We start from the raw sequence: 17,553 nt of genomic DNA on the forward strand, positions 1-17,553 counted from the left end.
ACACTATTATGTATTATATATATGTCTCTATACTTTTATACTCTGCAAGTATATGATGCATTAATAATGAGCCTGGCCTACTGAACAGGGTGCTGTGCTAAGTGACAGGAATGCTGAGCAATCTTCCAGCCTCTGCCACTGGCCTACTGAGTGATCTGGGGCAAGTCCTTTTACTTTTGCCTTTCTAACTGTGTCCTGGCAAGAGTGACATGCCCTTCTTTGCTAAGTGCTCTCACACCTACAGGTTAAAATGCTGCTCGAGAGATAACTTTATAATACATGAGGGTAAGACACAGGGTAGAGATGAAGGAAAGCAAGCTATGCCTGTGTGGCAGAATAGAGGACATCATGGAAGGCCAAACAAGCAGACTTCACGCTGTAAGTCCACATTGTGCAGTGCTGCACTTTGCTGTAGGGGCAAATCCAGCACCATGCATTACAGTCTGTTGGTATTGAACCAGGATGTGCTCACTTAACCACTGGGCTGTGGTCATGCCAGGGTGATCTACAACTGTAACAGCACCTCTGCTGTGTCTCACCTTGCAAAGACATCCTCTGTTGTCCAAACCACTAGATGCTGTTGTGCAGATGTATGGTCTACAGGGAGATACACCACTTTTTTCCCCACCAGTCACTCTCTAAGTCACAGATACAGGGTTCCAGAAGATCTTACAACATGCCATTCCAGAATATACATTACAACGTCACCAAGAACATGCTACCTATGGATGTGGTTCCAGCAGACTCACTGCTTCAGTCCTTTGAAGAAAAACTAAGTATGTGAGAGTGAAAGAAAGGAGAGAAGGCAATCTGGCAGTGTGCTGGAAGGGGTGTTCACTAGCTCCTTCCTGATATGCTGTCACCAAACTGCTTAGGACACTGAAACATGCTCACTCCAATACTGCTTAGCATTGAAAAATGCATCCAAGGGAATCCATGACACTCAGAAAAATAATCTACACAGCAACATCTTTGAGTATTAACCTGAAATTCAAAAAGAGTTGACATGCCCTAAAACCACCCAAAACCCTGCATAGGGATGAAACCCATTTCACAGGCTTCCAACCTTGTTTGCTTCCTACCTACTCCAAGACCCACATGCTGAACATAAAGCTACTGGCATGGAAATTCATGGGTTTGCTGTTTAGATGACATTTTTTTTTGCTGCAGTGTGAAATAACAATGCATGGTCTTTCATTTATGGCAGGAAGTGTCTTTGGTTGTAGCCTTAGCTCTGATCATGGCTGTCTTCTGGGTGCCTCATTGTACACACAGGCTTTTCTGTGACATAGGGTTTAGAACTGAAACCCATTGTGGATATCAACTCATGGCATTCACTCAGTTTAGCTTGGAAGTCTGTGTTGCAGCTCAGCCTTTGAGAAGTGGAAAGGTCCATTTTGTTGTCAGAGCAACAGTTCAAGTTCTTTAAAATGTGCACCCTGAGGCTGCTGGAGCCCTGTGCTGAGCTGCCTATTCTGTGGCCGAAGGTGCTGAATTCTACTTTGCAGCCCACATTGCTGTTACCAGTCTACTTTTGCCCTTGCATGCAATGAAGGACACACTGTCACACCCACAGAAGGGGTGTCATCTTCAGCTGTTATCGCATTTACTCTCTGCAGAACTGGAACTGGTAACTGTGCCATCACAAGAACATTACTAAGCAACGTTAACATGATGGTTACAAGCGGAGAGTCTATGTGCAATCAGGAGCACATGTCAAGATGGGGAAGAATGTGAGCTTGCATTCACTTGCCTACCTCAACAGAGCCAGTGTAACTCCAGACTGCCAAACTCTAAATGATGTACACAGGACTCCTACACAACAACCCCACCATCTTTCCTTGCAGATGCTGCAAGGAAGTCTGAACTGCCTCTCCCTGCTCCTGCAAACAGTCTAAAAGCTCAAGGCTATAAAATCACTCTCCCCTTCCCTGACATGTGGCTGACATACACAGCAATCCCTGCTGCTTTACTGGCCTCAGCAGCATTTGTGTACTGTAAGCTAAGCCTGTTAATCAGGTGGCTGGAACAAAAGAAGTTGAGGCAAGGCTCTACCTGGTGAAGGCTCTATCTGGTGAAACGAGAAGACACAAGGTGATGGTGGGTCCTGGGATGAGTTAAGCCACGTGGATGCCCAACCCAGATTACAGCTTGTAAAGAAGCATTTTGATATTCGGATGATGTTTTTCCACAGGAGTAACAAACCAAAAAGACTGTGACAAGATGACAGAGGGTAATGACAAGGCTGAAACAGGCTGTGCTTCTAAAGCTTTTATTCTGCAAAATACAACAGTAGACAGCAGTGCGTTGTCACAAACAAAACATTTGTTCAGAGGCTGGAGATGTTCATGTGATAAAAGTGCACCTGTGACACCGTCTAAACAAACCAGAAGTACTCAGTTTAGATGAATTTACAAGAACACCGATTTATTTTAAGATGTAATGGCACATAGTGAAAGTGGCTTGCTTTATAAAATCTAACGGTTGCCTGTTAGCTTGTCTGCAGCATTCTGTTAGAGAGAAGAAGCTTACAGAGAAATCAAATGCAGTCTTTTTGCAGAGGGGCACAGCAAAAGAACAAGAAGCAAGGGGTACAAGTTGTAGCCCAGGGACTGTGACCAGGCAGAAGAAAAAAACTTGCAGCATATGCCCAGGGAGGCCATGGGATCTGCGTCCACATTGATTTCTAAAACCTGCCTGTACAAAACTATGAGCAACTTGATGTATCTGTGGAATCAGCCCTGCTTTGAGCAGGGGTTGAACTAGAGGCCTCCAGATGTCCCTTCCTTCCTCCCCGGATGACTCCATGAACCTGAATATGCATGCTGGCAACACTGCTTAGCCTTGGATACCTGACTTGTTCATGCCCAGACTCACGGGCAGGAAAAAAGGGGCTTTCTATTGTCTTTATGAGCAGTGGGTCATTTTGCTAACAAATATCTCCTAGTTCTGCTGTGGTCTTTTGCTACAACAGCCTGGATTTTTTCTTCTTAAAGTACTGTTGGCACTGAGAGATCAGTGGGTCAGACCTGATGACCCACATCTGGGTATTTAGCAATAAAGCTAGAATTTAAGTGGAAAGCAAAGAAAATAAAATACTTACAGAGCTAAAATCAAAAGAAAAAACTTATAAAATGAAAATTCTGTAGTAGTGCAATATCCATTTTAAAAGTAAGGAAAAAAATCATAGTTTTACAGTATGATATAAAGAATTCAAGAAAAATGCTTCACAAAGGCTTCTAATCATGTGTTCTTTATAGAAACTAAAATTATCCTGCCTTTTTGTGATCGGTCCTAACAATGAGCACATCATGTATACTTAAAATCTAAACTGAGAAACTCTTACGGCTATTTTGTAAGTTTCCTCTGAAAAATAACTGTGCGCATTTGTAATTTTCTTTAGGCAAGTGAGAATCTGCAAGGTCACAAATGATGTAATTGCCTTGTCTGCACTGCACTTACTGAGATTGCTCTTTTGTCTGAAAATGTGTTTTTTAGAGGAGAGAGGAGAGGAAAAGAGAGGAGAGACACATTCCCTTAAAACAGAAACACTATTTTTTCCACTGGTTCAGAAAGACCCATGCTTACACCAACTATACATGACTACATCTTGATGATTTTGAATAATTTAGGAGAGACTGATGTGAGAAAAGACTGCTTAGGTGTATATGCAGTGACAGCAAGAGAGAATGAGAGTCCAAGCAACCTGTTCAGCCATCTAGCTCTTGGACTAAAATTTAAAAAACAAAGAACCCCAAGAAAAATTAAAAAGGAAAGTGGGTTTTGTTTTGGGGTTGGGTGTTTTGGGGGTATTTTTTTGTTTTGTTTGCTTTTATTTGTTTTGTGTGTGTGTGTGTCTGTGTGTTGTTTTTTTTTCTCCATTTCAGAGCCTAAATATCCTGCTGTAAAGGATGGTGAGAAGTTCAGGGGGAGCAATGGAAACTGATTCAATCAGAAGACAAAAGCTCCGTTTCATGTTAGGACCAGTGACACGGCTGGTGTGTAGGTTGCCATGAAGCAAACCTTATCAGTATCCAGTTAACAGTATCCACATCTGCATACTGATCACTTTGTGGCTGATGGTAAAGGAACAAAAATTTAGGTACGTTGCATATAAATTGTACCTGAGTGGCACTTCTGAGTAATCTGTTCCATGATTGTCAAAGGCTCTTTTTTTTCCCCCCTTAAACCTTTTGTTTCTGCATTTAACACTGTTACCAGTGCTGAAAGTAGGAAGGAAAAGATTAGTAACATCACAAAACCAAACATTTTTTTTTGTTCGAATCTAGAGCATTGAAGGCCCATTGTATGTAACAGAAAACGTGAGTAGGCTGTATCACAGAACAAACATTATTTTCAGTTGACCCATGTAGGTTTGTAGAGCCTATCTGCATCGAAATCTAAAGGAATTTTCTAGGTGGGAATAAAGCACAAAACCAGTAATGTAGCTCTTAGCAGTGAAAGTCTGGACTGTGCATGCACAGGGCTCCATGTCTATGTGTTCTGAAATGCGGTTTTAGGTTTTAGAAGGGCTTAAGTTTTAATTAAAATCTGTGGGGGTTTTTTTGCTGTTTTTTTTTGTTTGCTTGTTTTTTCCAAACATAGAAGACAAAACCACTGCCAGGAAAATAACCTGCAGCAAACACATGGATCATGAACAAGGAGTTAAAGGCAACTCAGGCTTTCTGCCTGTCGAGTTTCTGAGTCAAGCAGGGGATAGCTCAATCAAGCTAGGAAGAGTGGCTCTAGTCTGGTCGTAACTACTCTTACACTAAAGTTTTGAAACAAAATTAGTTTTAATTTGATTTTAAATTAAATTTTATGCATCATTAATATAGTCCAAATTTAGTTGTTAAACCATTATAGCACTTGTTGGATAGAGCAGGTATGAATTTGAGTTACATTTTTGTAGCTTTAACCATGGTTGCAGTTACATTAGCCCCAAAACATGGTGTACTGATATATATCTTGTTTAGCTTCCTTTTAGGTGAATAGGCTATGTAAGGTCATGCACACAAGCATAATACATCCACAACACAGATTGTACTGCTTCAGCTTTTCTTGTGAGAACCAGCAAAGCTTTTGTACCTGTGTAAGTCTGGGTTTGGATATTCTTTAGAAACTTGGCTCTGCTTTGGCCAAAAAGATGTTTTTTATATTAATAAAAAGGTTGGGTTTTAATCTTCATTTTCTCCTGTATTCTGAAGGGCAAGAAATCACACAAGAGACAGAATGGTGTCAATAGACTTTGAAAGTGTGTTGAAAGATGTAACTTCCTTCCTTTTATCTGTTTCTCAGCCTTCCTCAGAGTCATAGCAAAGTGTCTGTACACTTCTGGAGTCAGGCAAACCTAATACAGGATGCAACCTACTATATTAAACCAGCTCTTTCCATAAGACAGAGGGACTTACTCATCAATGGCAGGTGATATCACATATGCAGACGTGGCAATGCTACCGAGGGAAAGACCACACATTCCTTCTCAGACATCAGTTCCAGGTAAAATACCTAATCAGCTCTTGTGCACACACTGTCTTCTCTTGAGTGCTCTCTCTTTCTCTCTTTTTAATTTTTAAAATTATCTCTGGGTAATATTAGAAGAATGCTATAAGATGCTGCATGCAAAATGGTGGAAATTCGCAAGTGGTGGAAGAGATTCTCATGAGATACCAATTGGCAAAGCTACTCCTCAGTCACTATTGCTACGGAGTAGTGTCTTGGGTCTGGCCAGTATTTTAAGTAACAGTATGCAAAACAGAAACTGGATATTTTTGAATAATGAGCATAATTTCTCTCCTTTTTTTTTTTTTTTTTAAATTAGATCTATGCTTTTTATGATGTCTTAATGGAAAAGGAGTAGAACATTATCTAGTAAATCAGAAAGCTAATGGCAGTGCAGTCACTATCACTGAAGGAAGTACTGAATGATTCCTAAAATCCTCCTGCTCTTCCTCTTTAATTTTCCAGCAGTGATTTTCCTAAAACCACATTATCAGTCTGTGATCACTTCATATATTTGTAAAAAACTACAAAGGACTAAATCAATATTCAGGGAAAAGAGATGATTTAAAAAACTACTTTGGTTTTTTAAGAGCTAAGATTTCCACTACTTGGAAAAAAGAAATTCATTCATGAAAGCATTTTGTCAAAATTCTGGATCACAGCTAATATGAATAACATCTTCTCACTATAAGCATTTAATTACTTAAACAATATTGTGTGATGAGCATTTTTAGAAGATGTTCTACTTACAATGTAGATTAATAGTGATGATGGTGTTCTGAATGCATGTACTTTTTAGTGCAAGGTGTCCCTGCCCATGGCAGGGGGTTGGAACTGGATGATCTTAAGGTCCTTTCCAACTCTAACTATTCTATGATTCTGTGATTCTACCATAGAATATGGTTCCATATGATTCTTCCCCCGATCAAAATGATGGGGGGAGAGGGGGGAAAATTTTATTTTTACAAGACATGTATCTAAAAAATATAAGTTAACTTAATTATATACCTAACATAAAGTACTACCTTAGGCTGTATGTTTATGCATCCATGGATGTTGTTTGTACTCCCGTAACCTGTACATCACAAACCACAGAGGGTTTGCCTAGAATTTCACCCAGTTTCTAAGAAGACATCAAATCTTGATTTGAAGACATCAAAGTATGTCCCTTGATCATGCTGTCTGAAGGAAAAGCTTCAATTTAAATAGGGTAGGCTTTAATTTCCCATTCAAGTTCTCATTAACATCTAGATAGTTCTTGTTAAGACTTTGTCAGATAGCTTTTGGCACTCAGTATATTCTCACATGAAGTTACTGGTCACAGTAATAAAGTAATTTCTTAGTGTCCTTTTGCTTTCAAGTCTTTCATTCTAGCTTTCTGAAGTTTTTCTGGTCATTCTCCAGTGTTTCCATCTCCTACCAAAATATGGGCACTAGAGATGCACGCAGTATTTCCACAAGTCTCAGTTACGCTGTCTCAGTTACACAGAGACAAAAATACCTTAAATGATCCATCCTCCACTGTTTATAATGCCTGGTGTCTCCTTGCCCTTTCTCTCTCCCCACCTTTGTCTGCTTATACTAAAACACAGTTTGTTTGACGGGGCTTGAACTTACAGGGCTATTATTATGGCTGGCTTATTTTTTTTATTGTTTGTTAACCTTCCTGTTATTTTGGATTTTGTTAGCAATTATTTTTCTACTTTGACACAAATGGAAAAAGCACCAAATAGTATCAAGCAATATTGGACTTAATAGAAGCATAGAACATGCTAGAAATACCTCCCTGATGACAATTCTTTCTCTGTCTTCATCATTAACATATATTAATATGACTTTCATCATTATTAAAACAGACAAGAACTTGAGCCATATTATCATGCTTTAAAAATGCAAACGAACAATTCCAGTTCCTTGATGTTTTAAAACTTTGACTGAAATTCACACATAGTCATCCAGGTGGTGAGTGTTCTTTTATTACAAGAAATTCTTGTGAAAGAAAAGAGTAACTTTCAGGAAGAAAGGGAAAAAATGGATTTTTCCTACAGAATAAGTTCTGTAATTTTTAAATACTTGGTATGAAATTCAGGAAACAATCCTGAAATGTGATGGACATGTTGAGCAATATTTATAAAACAGACTTAAGCTCAGTGTAAGTACAGCAGTGGTTAGTGTTAAGATTCCCCACTGCGTAGTAATGACTCCCTGAGATGCCCTGCAGTTCTTTACAGCTAAAGGAGGAGAGTCTGGGATCCTAGCATGGTGAGCAATGAACTGCCCAAAGTGGCTGCATAATAGGATAGAGCAATGACAAAAGGTGCTGCTTGGTTAACCATTTCTGGGAGTTAGATCCTTCCCTACAAGCTAGAAGGAGCTCTCTCCTACATTGGCTGGGCTCAAAGCTGCTTCAAACAGGACAGCATCCACATGCCAAACACAGTTACAGCATGTCGCACTGTTCATGAAGAGGTTTCGATGCATCCTCCTTTGGAGCAGGAATTTGATTCTCAAAGTGAGGATTCTCAGCTCCAAGGTGGGAGCTGTGGCAAGCATCACACGCTCTCCCTTTGGCACTGTCTCTGTGACACATTGAAATGCCTGCTGGAGAATGGCTCATACCCACATCCCTCCCTTTGCCAGATTTTTTGCTGGTGTTGCTCTTGGCCAGGGATGTCTGCCTTTCTTGCAAAAAAAAGAAGCGGCTTCAAGATGAGCATGAGGGAAAGCAGCGCACAGTGGTAAAACTGTCACCATGGAGGAGGGAGGGCTGCATTTAATCAGCACTGCAAATTCAGCAGGTGAATGCTCTGAGTAGCAGATTCCCAGACTTTAGGCAAGACTTTAAATCACAAGGCTATCGGAAAGTAGAACATGCCCAACTCCTCCTGGCTGCATTTTGTGCAAGTTTCAGAATGTTAGGTTGTAAATTGCATACTGGAGTAGATACCAAAACTATGAGTGGGGAGCACAGGTAATTTACCTTGCTAACATATAGCTTCTGTTAAGATCTGGTACACATGAAAGGTAAACATGAGGGAACCTGAATTTCTGCCAAGGTTTCTAGCAGTTGAATAGGTGTTTTAAATATGTAAAATTTGGATTTGAGAATAAAAGTCTCTTTATAGATCATATTTTCTGTTTTTCCTTATCCATGTGAGAGGGATTTGGTTTGTTCAAGTTACAGAGTTTCTTGGAGTTCTCCCAAATACCGTTCTTATCTCAAAATCTATTCAATGTATTTTCATGGAATCATAGAATCAACTAGGTTGGAAAAGATCTTTAAGATCATCAAGTTTTGTGAGGATACAGAAAAAGATATAAAAATCACTGGTGGCATAATTGCAGAACATGCATAGGTTCACAACATAATGCCAAGGAAAGCTTACTCATTGAAATCTATAGAGTGGGAAACCTGTGTTAAATAATGTTTAACACAATGTAGCACTAAAAAACGTCTGCAGCTCCAAGTTTCTGGCTGCACCCAGAAAAGGGGTCAAAATGGAGTTGTTGTGATCGTGTTCAGATGGGAAGATTGACACCAGATTGTTGCACAACCAGTTGGACTTCAGCTGTGAGTCAGGTGCTCTGAATGACAAGGACAAGGTGATTTTTGGATGCTCTACTAGAGTAGGTTGATGAGGAGTTAGTATGTGGTACTATCTGTGAACATGCTTTGGTGGGCTAGCAAGTGCTTCAAAACAGATGTTCAAAAGTAGAAAAGTGTTACAAAAATGCAAACAAAGATAATTACAGCCTGGAAACCCATCTTCTAAGGAAAGACTCAAGTTCCTAGTTTACTCAAGAATAATTTGAGAGTTACTTCATTATGATTCGTAAATGATTACCTATATGACCTTTCCTCTAGCAGAAAAACAAACCAAGAAGGGTTCAACTCCATTCTCAAAGTAGCCCACGAATAGTTGTAGGCTGATATTAGTTCTCCCCTTAGCTTCTTGTTCCCCTCCCTACCCTCTTCAGCCCGTCCAGGCATTGACCAGGCTTGCTCTCTGCTGGATCCCCTCCAGTTTCCCCCAGGTCCCCCCTGAATGGAGTGGACCACATCTGGACACAATGTTCCAGGTGTGGCTGCAGCAGGAGCAAGTGGAGCAGCACAGGAACTTCCCCTCCTTTGCAAACCAGAGGTCTCTTAACTCAGCCCCTCTGGTGGCTTGCATGATCTGTAATGATGAGGATGCGTTGTGGGCCCACACTCAACCTGCTGTCCAGTGAAACCCAAGAGCCTGGTGTCTGTAAAGCCTGACACTCCTGAGTGGCTGACCTGCCAGAAGCACTCCCTATCTGCACATTCACCACACAGAACCTTCCAGTAAACAGAGATGTCTTTCTGCACTTGAAAATTTGCATACAGAAATGAAGTGAAATTTCAGTATAAGGAAGTGACAGGCCAGGTTGGATGAGGCCTTGGGTGATACGGTTTAGTGCGAGGTGTCCCTGCCTGTGGCAGGGGGGTTGGAACTTGATGATCTTAAGGTCTTTTCCAACCCTAACTATTCTATGATTCTATGATCCCCATCTAATACCAGGGCTACTTGTTGCTAAACTAGGTAAGGGAGCATAAGCATCCGGTAAAATCAAGTTTATGTGGTATTTTAAAAATGCTGCCTTCTGAGGACTTGACATTCAGATGGCCATGTGCCAACACACACCATGACAGAAGTAATCCTTTTTTTTCAATATTCAGTTCATGTGGATAATAATTCCTTTTTCCTACAGTCTGGGAGATATTCTTTAAAGGAATGGATCTTTATTTGAGAGAGAAAATACTTAGGAGCAGATTTTCTGAAGTACATATTTTAGAAGTGTCTCCATTTACAAGGCTCGTGCACTGAAAAGTTTGAAAGTCCTGACTGTTGCCTGAAAAATATTTGCACTCTAAGAAGAAAAACTTTTATAAACATTTCTTTTTGAGAGCAGTTATTTATCCATGCAGTTCAATAGAACTTACACATTTTCTGCAATTCATTGAACTAATAAATTGCAATAAAGCAAGCAGCGAAGTGTACTAGGTCAGGTTCTCTAAAGCACAGAACAGCTTACCTGTATGAATAAATCTTATTTGCCTCAGGTGCTCAGTATTTCTCTTACTGCAAAACCTCAACACACTTCAGTAATTCTCATATCAAAACCTACCTCATTTAACATAAGACCCTCTTCTTCCAAGTTTTTTCCTGATCAGTGAGATTTTATACAACACAAATTGCTTTGTTTGTTTTAAAAGCTCCAGTGATCACAAACTAAGACTGTAGCATGAAGCTTATTCTTGATTCAGATTGGTAAAATTTCACCATTTATGAAATCGAGATCAGTCTACCAAAGGTCCAAATACCATCCATAAAACCAGGGAGTAGCTCTACAAAATACCCCAATAAAACAGAATTTTAAATGTTTTCATAAAGAATCTAACTCACACCATGCTGTTTTAATGCCTTTTTTGTTGTTGCTTTGGCAATGTGCACCTGGAAATGGATATCTTCAACCACCAAATCCCTTCCTCTGCTATTACAGGCATCACATAATATCCCAGCATAAACATTCACAAGTCAGGAATGCCCCCAAGAGTCACCTTGCTGCAGAAACATTTCTCTTGAGTGGCAGTTTTCCTTTAGGGATCTCCCTGGTCCACAAAGGGGTTAAGTCCCTATGATAACTCCTGAGGTGGCTTAGCAACAACGGAATATTTGTGATGCCTAGTACCCAGGTCTTACCCATCTTTTAGTCTGTCTGCCTGCCTCCTGGTCCAGCCATACAGGACACAAGTAGTTCAAGCAAAGATTACGGAGGAGGCTTTTAGTTGCTTCCTGGCAGCAGCAGGAAATGATCAGTCATCATCTCAACTCATGTTTCTTAAAAGAAAAAGCTGAACTAGCAGCTATGGAAACACATGCCCCTTTTTATGCAGACTAGGTCTTCTGTGTAATTCTTTACTGTTTCTCCAGTTAATGGCTTGTATAACCACAAATGTCAGCATTTCCCTACTCCTTAACAGGAAACATGATCACATATGCTGAACTGCGCGTGAAGACGAAACCCAAAAGGAGCAGCAGATCAGAGACTTCCGCTTCTGGTAGTGTGCTATTTTGTTTGGCCGTTGGTTACTAACTATAGATGTAATCTTTCCTATTACCCAACAGTAAAAGTTGTTATCAAAGAGTCTTTACATACAATCTCTCAATAAAGAACTTATTTATCACTTAATAAGATTTCTTTTTTCTTTTCCTGTTTTCTCAGATAATACATTTTCCCTGTAAAAATAATACTGAAAGAGATTTTTAAAATAATTTAAAAAAATGCCTTTGTGCCCTACATTGAAAATTTAGCAAAGGAAAGTAAAATTCCACAGATTTTAGGAACCCTGCTGTTAAGTTTCTCCGCAGGAACAGTAACAGGGACACCTTTGGCTTTAGAAGTAGTGTAATACCCAGCCCTCCATGTGCAGTTAGTGTGCTGATGGACTGTCAGCCTCCCTGTATTGAAGGTCATGTTCCAGGCAAGGTCAGGCCCCCAGAAAGCTGCAAGGAAACATTACAAAACATATCTCAGGCAGCCAGAGAGTGGGGGAGTTGCCTGTCTATCTCATGCAGGCAACGTCAGGAAAACAGCAGTTACGAAAGTGCAACTCTGTGGCTTGTGGAAATAGCACCTTGACCCCAAATTTCCTCAGGTTCTGCCTCTTCCTGAGTGATTCACTCTCACCAGTTGATGAGTGTCAAACAGCTGGAGAGATGCTTGTCAGATCTGTGCTATGTCAGATCACTGTGCTATGGTGTCAGTATGGGTTTTTTTGTCTTTTCTGTGAATTCAGGTAAGTTAGCTTTCAGGCATGTTAACACAAGAGAGTGCAGCCAGAGAGGAGCAATATACCACAGACCATCCCTGATACTTTCCCTGAATTGCTCTGCAGGGTCTTGCCAGGTGTGGGTGGGTCGGTGGCAGAAGGCAATGCCTGAGCAAATTACCTCAAAGGAGAGAGAGTGAATTCTTAAGAGTGATTGATTGAAAATCACTTGCTCTGTCTGACCAAAGGATCTTTCAGCTTCACTTGCATGTATGTAAAATGGATGCAAATTCTTAATGAGTAAAATGTCCCTGCATGCTTGCAAGCGGCAGACTGACCTCTCTATTGCTTCCACGTAAGAAACTCACATAGATAAAGGCAGTGTTAACAGCGCAAAGACCTAAAGCTGCTTTTCTTCCCACCTCCCTCCAGGCTGGCGACACAGGCGCTCAGCCTGGTTCTACGTGGCACTGATCCTGGGAGCCCTTGTGCTTGTCCTGCTAGGTGTCATAGCTGTACTAGCCAAGCAATGTGAGTAAATCCTTTGTCTCTTCATTGCATACATGGTGAAACCTCAAAGGCAGAGCCACACCAAAAGAGAAATTCCCTTAGTGAAAGGTGTCAAGTTATACACAAATGCAGGAAAATAAATGTGGCTTTCTATTTGCTACCTGTTGTTTAACATATGTTGTGCAGCTGAGGTGGAGTTGCTGCAGTCTACCTGGTCGTCAGTGATGCTGAAAAGTGTAGGTGGTTTCAAATCATTATGACAATCAAAACATTTGCACTTCCTGACTTAGAAGTTAAAACTTGTATCTATAATGCTACTTTGAGACCACTTTGCTTAATTTCTTTGTAGGTTTGAACAAATGAAATAAAAACCAGACTTCAGATAATTTCATTTAATCAGACTTCCCTGGTAGTAGTAATATCATAATCCATAGCATGCTCCAGTTTTACAAGAACTGTTCCAGAGGGATAAAAGTTTGGAAAACTTCAGAAAACACGCTCTTTCCAACTGTCCCTAAAATCTCACCAAAATATTGTGTATTCTTTATGTAATGACAAACTTACTTTCTTTTTCTATACCGTTCATATTATTCAGCAGCTTCACCCTTTGCCAGGGTATGGCAGTATACACAGTATACACAGAGTATGCTTATAACTGAGTGTGTTACCCCCCAGTGTATATGTACATACACATATCCTCATATTCACACAGTAAATTTTCTTGACCCTGTTGTTAACCATAATCTCTTTTTTTGTTCAAGTTTTGAAGTGCAGAGCAAGCAGATCAGAAAGTTTGTCCCATATTGGTGTAAATAGCACTGGCAATCACACCTCCTCAGAGAAGACTGTCTTGGCAGTGCTCCTGAAATGGCTCATGGAGGAACTGTGTGAAGATGGACAGGGTGAGGAAAGTTAGTCCTTCACCAGCACAGAGATGTGTTGGGTGCACAATTCTGTTGTCTCTGTTCCTATTTCTCTGACAGTCTGCAGGTTTTGGCGACTCAGTGATTCTACCCAGGGAACATGGCATTCCTGCACAGAAGTGATGACAGGATCTGAATTAACAGTTTATGACAATAGTTCTGATCCTCTTTTGGTATAAATAGTTTCCAGTACTTTCTTTAAATTCATTACTGCCAGGAGCTTCTGTCAGAAATGCTGTATCTTGTAGCTCCTCCCACTGTTCGGGAAAACACTTTCCAGACAACAATTGTTTGCAATAAGCGGGAGGTCATTTCCTAACCTCTTGCAAGCATCAGGAAGGGGAAGAATTTGTGATCTTTCTATTGTGGGTCTATTATTTGCTATCAAATACTAACCCTGTTCTAAGAACTGATTGTAACTGTGTTTTGTAAACATTAAAGGAAATATGGGGGATGTTCCTTCCAAATGCTGTGTGTGACATGGGAAGTAGACCTGCGAACAGCAGTGTTCCCCTTCTGGAACACAGTTCCTTCCCCAGTTCCATGGACACAGTTTGGATAAGCACCTGTGCTTTCTGGTCACATGATGTGTCAAATCCACACACTCCGCATCACATCACACAGTGCCTCCTCACAGGGACTGCATGCGGGGATATGAAAAGTCAGCCTTCTATGTACTCCTTGATGATGCTCTCCACCGGGCAGGTGCCCAGGGAGGTGGAGAGCCCAGTGATGTGCAGTGGGAGTACAGAAGCACATAGCACCATGGCAAGGGAGTGGGAGTTTGAGCAGAGGAATGGCACTGGAGCCTTCAAATCTCTCTCTACACCCAGTGAACATAAGCTTGGGAGTGGGGACAGGCTGCTTTCATGCCACCCAGGCACATGAACATAAAATGCTACAAGGTAAATGGAACAAGTCACTCTGTGAGCTAACTGTTCCCTTTCTCCGCTCACAGGAAGAACATGTGAGCTGTGTCCTCCTGGGTGGCAACTGCACAGGAGCAGATGTTACTACTTCTCCGAGGAGGCTGTAAGCTGGGATGATAGCCAGAAAAACTGTCTGGCCAGGAAATCCCAGCTTCTTGTTATTGAAGATGAAATTGAAATGGTGAGTCTTTCAGCAGCCCTAAAATTGTGCAATGGGTATCTGCCTTAGCCAAACACTTCACCAAGTGAACACAGCCCAAATGTCAGGTGTATATGCAGCCAAGTTAAGAGCCCCATCAAATGCAAAGCATCTGACTCTCCACAGGAGCTTGTTTCTAGAGTGTCAAGAGAGGCTGAAGAGGAGAGGCAGAAGAGATGCAGGTGTAGAAACCAGAGTACTTTTGACCTGGGGGAGGAAATGGTGGGAAATTCCCACCCATTTCCATTACTTGGCTCTGGGAAGAGAGGTCTGATTCAACCACTAAATGAGAATACAAACAGCCAGACTTCGCATTTTCCTTTGAGAAAAGCAGCTGAATGGCCCTTCTGAGAAACTCAGAATTCCCTGAGGAACACGTCTCACCCTAAAGCCCAGGCTTTGCAACCTGGCTCATCAGGGTGAGGAGCATCACTGAGGGGTTTTTTGAAGCTAGTTAACCTGAGCGCCAACTGGAATTAAAACTGTGGCTGGTCACATGCATATGGGCCATTGTAATGGGCTGCTTTGCCACAGCTGGATTCCTGCCATTGCTCTCCATGTGAAGGACTACATGAAAAGCTGTGCATGAGACAGGATAGTGACTTGGGCACAGCAGAAACGCTCTACTGTTGGGTAATATGCTTCTGCTTGTTCCACAGGAATTCATAGACAATAAAGAGAAAGATACCAAATATATCTGGATTGGCTTGAAGATTCCAGACATGAAGAAACAATGGAGTTCAGTTGAGGATCCTGGAGTAAAAGAAAACAGGTCATAATTTGTGTGTGTGTGCTGTCTTTGGCAGTAGCAAAAGTATAGTACTTTGCATAGAAATTCAACTCTGAATCCAAGCTAATTTCCCAAAGCACAGATCTAGTCCTACAGCGTCAGGCACCTATTCAGGGCCTATTTCACCGCCAGTTCCAGGTTGTCTGGTTCCTGCTGGGCATCTTTGGAAACATCCATTTTTTGCCTGCAAGACCAACCACAATCACAATTCATGTATGTATGAATGTAGAGGGACATTAACACACACTTCTCCCACTGATATCACTATCAACAGACTCACTGACTTCACAGACCATATACTGACCACCTCTGTTGAAAGTGATGCCTGTCACATAGCATGGGTGCTAGGATCTGTGCAGCAGTTCTCTTACCATTACAGTTCATCATCATGGCTGCATATGGAGCCTTTATCCTTCTTACACTAATTTTCCTGAGCTTACATCCCTTAGCAGCCTGCAGTCATCTCTGCTGTGGGTGCTCATCCCACCTACACATGGCTGTTGAGGAAATGGGCTTCAGTAGGTTACAGACTGGGTGCCACACAAACTCCTACTCAGAATATCATCAACATTTTTATTCAGTACTGAATTTAAAGCTGACAACTCACTGCATTCCTTTCGTTCTCTCACCAGGAAAGCTATAAATAGAATTGAGACTGACAAGAATTGTGCTGTTTACAGAAGAAAAAACATGATTCAAGTAGATAACTGCCAGACTTTAAAGAAGTGGATCTGTAAGAAGAATGCAACTTTGTTGGTGCTTTGAGGCAAACCATAGAACCACAGAATAGTTAGGGTTGGAAAGGACCTTAAAATCTTCTAGTTCCAACCCCCAATCATCAGACAACAGAGAGAGCTTTCTCTCAGAAGACCTGTTTTACTGATAAAACAACATGTGATGTAAATAATTTTAAGAGACTTCCACAGAAATCTGTATTTTGCTGTTCTGTGATCCCTAAGACTTTGTTTGGATGCAAACAGGGAACTTGGACACTGCCAGGTGCCTGGGTGAAGGTCATGCAACAGGACTGCACATCAGCATGTCTGGATTTGGGGGTGCTGAGCCTTCTCACAGCCAGCCATTGGCAGCAGTTGCCTCTAGGAAAAGGCAAGGGAGAAGAGGTACTTGTGAAGATGAGCACTGTGCGCCTGAACCGTGTGATGTGCAAGAAATCAGAAGCTGAATTCTTACTCATTTCCTAGAATTTATGCAATAATTTCAGGGCCAGTCAATGGGAGATTCTAAATTTCCAGAGTTTTACTATAATTTCATGTACTTTTTACCTTAACCATATGCGGTTAGTTGTGTTTGGAGGAAACAGAACAAAACAAAACCTAACGTTAAAATCCAAGGTGCAACTCTACCACAACTGCACAGACTGGAATTAGAGTGTTTGTTAGCAATGAGAGAAACAAGTCCAACATGTCTTTTGAAATTTAAAGCATTTATCTCATCTTTGCTATGATACACACAATTAAAGGCAGCTGCAGTTTCCCAGGCACGTTGTCTCATACCTGCACTACATGTGTAGTGTCCCTGTGGAGGGATGTGATTAATGTCTGGCAACTTGTGATGAGTAACCAACCTATATGGTTGCACATGAGCTCTTGGTATAAAGTACTATGGCTTTTGCATGCAAATGACTGTAGCTATGGAACAAAATGAGCGATACGGTAAGACCTAGACTGATACCTCTCCATCTGCACACATTGATGGGTAACACCGCACTTAACAGAGGTGCTAAGACAGAGATCCTAGGAAGGTAGTAGGCATGCATAAGTGAGAGTTAAAAGGGCATAAGAGATCTTCAGTGAAAGAGATACAAATCACATGACACAGTCTGCTGTGTTCCACTGGCACAGCACAGTGGGTCTTTGTTACTTTGGGGCTACAGATTGAAAAGT

The 17,553-nt window shown here is 41.2% G+C and overlaps 1 protein-coding gene across 4 annotated transcripts; it reads left to right on the forward strand.

Moving 5' to 3' along the window:
- The first annotated feature begins 3,871 nt into the window (after positions 1-3,871).
- On the forward strand, positions 3,872-16,601 carry LOC133214614 (killer cell lectin-like receptor subfamily F member 1). 4 transcript variants are annotated; one of them, XM_061357669.1, is made up of 8 exons: positions 3,872-4,102; positions 5,299-5,499; positions 11,510-11,587; positions 12,731-12,829; positions 13,570-13,710; positions 14,690-14,841; positions 15,519-15,631; positions 16,282-16,600. In XM_061357669.1, the coding sequence occupies exons 2-8, from the start codon at positions 5,418-5,420 to the stop codon at positions 16,412-16,414; spliced, it is 798 nt and encodes a 265-aa protein (XP_061213653.1). In that variant the 5' UTR covers positions 3,872-4,102; positions 5,299-5,417; the 3' UTR covers positions 16,415-16,600. The 4 variants fall into 4 exon arrangements, with proteins under 4 accessions (XP_061213653.1, XP_061213674.1, XP_061213659.1 ...); XM_061357675.1 differs by lacking the exon at positions 3,872-4,102 and adding an exon at positions 5,000-5,092; XM_061357690.1 differs by lacking the exon at positions 11,510-11,587.
- The last annotated feature ends 952 nt before the right edge of the window (positions 16,602-17,553 follow it).

This window comes from Neopsephotus bourkii, unplaced genomic scaffold (genome assembly GCF_033783945.1).
Source record: "Neopsephotus bourkii isolate Nb327-2 ecotype Australia unplaced genomic scaffold, CSIRO-AGI_Nbou_v1 NB_107, whole genome shotgun sequence".
In the NCBI taxonomy this organism is placed as follows: domain Eukaryota; kingdom Metazoa; phylum Chordata; class Aves; order Psittaciformes; family Psittacidae; genus Neopsephotus; species Neopsephotus bourkii.